At 39.4% G+C, this 4,285-nt stretch overlaps 1 protein-coding gene across 1 annotated transcript in view; it reads right to left on the bottom strand.

Moving 5' to 3' along the window:
* The window catches only part of slc71a1-2 (solute carrier family 71 member 1-2), a 43,441-nt gene extending 39,171 nt beyond the window's left edge, over nt 1-4,270 (bottom strand). The window contains exon 1 of the mRNA XM_036986536.2: nt 3,940-4,270. Within this exon, the coding sequence (XP_036842431.2) occupies nt 3,940-4,023 (84 nt within the window). The 5' untranslated portion in view covers nt 4,024-4,270. The remainder of the gene's footprint in view (nt 1-3,939) is intronic.
* Nucleotides 4,271-4,285: the final 15 nt, after the last annotated feature.

Raw genomic sequence — 4,285 nt, forward strand, 5'->3', positions numbered from 1 at the left:
AGAATTCTATCATCAAAGGGTTAAAATATTAGGTGACGTGCAGTCATATTCGGATCCTGATTGATCCAACACTATTTTATGTGTCAAATAAGTTATTTGACACGAAAAAAGACCCAAACGGCATTCCATAGTATGTGAAATCCTGGTTGAGAATGCAACATCGAAAAAGCACAGCAAGTAAGTGAAAGAAATAGGTTGATGTTTTACTGGTAATGGGGACATAAGTAAATGCCAACAAAATAACTTTGTCAGTGTGGTGTGTGTGTGTGTGTGTAACCTTTATTTAACTAGGCAAGTCAGTTAAGAACAAATTCTTATTTACAATGACGTCCTACCCAAGCCAAACCCTGACGAAGCTGGGCCAATTGTGTGCCGCCCTATGGGACTCCCAATCACGGGCCGAATGCAATACAGCCTGGAATCGAACCAGGGACTGTAGTGACGCCTCTTGCACTGAGATGCAGTGCCTTAGACCGCTGCGTCCGTGTGTGTGTTATCTACTTGACTGTATTAGAATGCTTAAAAAGACCACCAACATTTTTAGCAAATCGGTGTTGGTTTTTAAGGAAAATATTGGATATTTTAAATTCGGCCAAAAATGTAATATCGGAGCATCACACATATACATACACACAGTATCAGTCAATAGTTCAATACCATTCAATTTATTCCATTCCAGACATTAATACGATCCCTTCTTCCCCAATTACGGTGCCACCAGCCCCCTGGTGCAGTTTGAGTCCATGTGGAGGAGAGTGATAGGGGCGGTGGAGATGGGGGTGTGAGCCGGTGGGTCAGGGCAGGGGTGATGTTGTCGATGTTTGTGTCCGGCTGTATGTTGTTGTTTGTATATGGAAGTATGGTATTTAAAATAAAATAAATAAATATATATAAATATATATATATATATATATATATATATATATATATATATATATATATATATATATATATATATATATATATATATATATATATATATATATATATATATATATATATATATATATATATATATATATATATATATATATATATATATATATATATATATATATATATATATACACACACACACACACACACTCTACCGGTCAAAGGTTGTAGAACACCTTCTTAAAGGGTTTTTCTTTATTTGTACTATTTTCTACATTGTAGAATAATAGAAGACATTAAAACTATGAAATAACACATATGGAATCATGTAGTAACCAAAAAAGTGTTAAAATCAAAATATATGTTATATTTGAGAGTCTACAAAGTAGCCACCATTTGCCTTGGTGACAGCTTTGCACACTCTTGGCAGTCTCTCAACCAGCTTCGTGAAGAATGCTTTTCCAACAGTCTTGAAGGAGTTCCCACATATGCTGAGCACTTGTTAGCTGCCTTTTCTGCACTCTGCGGTTCAACTCATCCCAAACCATCTCAATTGGGTTGAGGTCGGGTGATTGTGGAGGCAAGGTCATCTGACACAGCACTAAATCACTCTCAGTCTTGGTCAAATAGCCCTTACACAGCCTGGAAGTGTGTTGGGTCATCCTGTTGAAAAACAAATGATAGTCCCACTAAGCGCAAACCAAATGGGACGGCGTATTGCTGCAGAACGCTGTAGTATCCATGCTGGTTAAGGGTGCTTTTTGAATTCTAAAATCACTGATAGTGTCACCAGCAAAGCACTCCCACACCTCCATGTGTCAGTGGGAACCACACATGTAGAGATCATCCATTCACCTACTCTGCATCTCACAAAGACAGGGTGGTTGGAACCTAAAATCTCCAATTTGGACTCAGACTAAAAGGACAGAGTTCCACCGGTCTAATGCCCATTGTTCGTGATTCTTGGCCCAAGCAAGTCTCTTCCTCCTCTTAGTGTCCTTTAGTAGTGGTTTCTTTGAAGCAATTTGAGATGTCTAACTTGAACTAAGCATTTATTTGGGCTGCAATTTCTGAGGCTGGTAACTCTAATGAACTTATCCTCTGCAGCAGAGGTAACTCTGGGTCTTCCTTTCCTGTGGCAGTCCTCATGTGAGCCAGTTTCATCATAGCGCTTGATGGTTTTTGCGACTGCACTTGAAGAAACTTTTAAAGTTATTGAAATTTCCCACATTGACTGACCTTCTTGTCTTACAGTAATGATGGACTGTCGTTTCTCTTTGCTTATTTGAGCTGTTTATGCCATAATACGGACTTGGTCTTTTACCAAACAGGGTTGTCTTCTGTATACCACCCCTACCTTGTAACACAAGTGATTGCCTCAAACACGTTGAGGAAAGAAATTCCAGAAATGAACCTTAACACGGCAGACCTTTTAATTGAAATGCATTCCAGGTGACTTCCTTGTGAAGCTGGTTGAGAGAATGCCAAGAGTGTACAAAGCTGTCATCAAGGCAAAGGGTGGCTACTTTGAATAATCTCAAATAAGATTTATTTGTTAAACACTTTTTGGTTACTACATGATTCCATATGTTTTATTTCATAGTTGAGGTCTTCACTATTTTATTATAGAATGTAGAAAATAGTAAACATAGATGACTAGCAGGACTCGTTTTGATGCTACTGTACATCCATCTTCATACTACCCCACCATTGTGTTGAATCCACCGTGCCTCCATCTTGGCTCTCCCCCACCACTGTAAGAACTATTTTGGAAGCTATAGAATTGCATTTTATGATTTTTTTGTTGTTGTTGCGATGTTTATTATATTACAGACACCTTAATGCATAGTTTTAAATTATATTATGCGAGCTAAACATAAAAGATACAAAAATATGAATGGAAAATTCAACACCCTACAACATTGCAGTTTGGTCTTGATCGGATTTAGCTTCAGAGAAACTGCGCAATGAGTGCAGAGAAAAAAATAATACCGAATGCAATTTAAATAACTGAACCGATGGTGAAGTAGTTCAAAAAAATGAATTGAGATACAATAGAATTCCATTCATTCCGATGGAGGACTACTCCTTCTGGGGAGAGCCAATATGGCCGACCTATTGCGTCAAAGCCTCTCATTGGCCAATACACAGCATTAGCGATCTAATGTTTAATCTACTTTCAGTGTACAAACATTAGGAACACCTGCTCCTTCAACGACAGACTGACCAGGTGAAAGCTATGATCCCTTATTGAATCCACTTCAAATCAGTGTAGATTAAGGGAGAGACGGGTTAAATCATTACTTTTAAGCCTTGAGACATGGATTGTGTATCATTCAGAGGGTGAATGGGCAACACAAAATATGTAAGTGCCTTTGAACTTAGCTGCCAGGCACACCGGTTTGTGTGTCAAGAACAGCAACGCTGCTGCTGCCCCCCCCAACAGTTTCCCTTGTGCATCAATGGTCCACCACCCAAAGGACACCCGGCAAACCTTGTCAACTATGGGCCAGCATCCCCGTGGAACGCTGTTGACACCTTGTAGTCCATGCCCCGACTAATTGAGGCTGTTCTGAGGGTAAAAGGGGGTGCAACTCAATATTTGCAAGGTGTTCCTAATGTTTTCTACACCATTACAAACAACTGACACGAGTTAAACGTGTTCGATTTGCTTTGTTTGAATACTACAGTAGTGTGACTAGCGATCACACACACGAGACAATTTGAATCTAAAAAAAAAAACATCTTACGTCAAACACAACACCAAACAAACTCGGATGAAGCGTGGCTCAAAGCTAACAGCTGACTTGCTAACTCGCGGTGGTCTTGTTACCTTTAACAGTAACGTTACAACTTGTACCACCTAGCAAACATTAGCTTAGCCAACAGCTGCTAGTTTGACATGACACTAGTGAGCTGACATGTTAAACTGCCCAGCCCGGAAACAACTGGTAGCTAAACTTGATAAAACAAGCAAAATAAAATCATGCAAAACATGTCAATGTACATAGCCATTAGGCTAACGAAGAAAAATAGCAAAATATGTTAGCTAACGTTACTCACACTGCCTCCATCTTTTATAATAATTTTCTTAGCCAGAAGAACGCTGCGGTTCAGCCGCTTTTTCTTCTTCTTTTCTCCCGTCATTGTTAACTTATGTCCATTCTTGATGTCAGAGGGGTAACTTCAGTAATAAGCTCTGGAAAATGATCAATATTTGACTTCGCCTTCTCTGGCTACATAGCAAGTGATTACCCAATGCACATTTCCCCACCTCATTTTGATCCATCTTCCTGTGTAAAAAAAACAAACCGCCCCTCCGGTACGAGACTTAGCCCTGATTGGCAGGCGCTAAGGAGGCGGAAGAGGAACCTCTGGATTTGATAGGTTCAGTAAAAAAGTTTGTACT

This window comes from Oncorhynchus mykiss, chromosome 8 (assembly GCF_057628025.1).
Source record: "Oncorhynchus mykiss isolate SJ-2025 chromosome 8, ASM5762802v1, whole genome shotgun sequence".
Taxonomy (NCBI): Eukaryota; Metazoa; Chordata; class Actinopteri; order Salmoniformes; family Salmonidae; genus Oncorhynchus; species Oncorhynchus mykiss.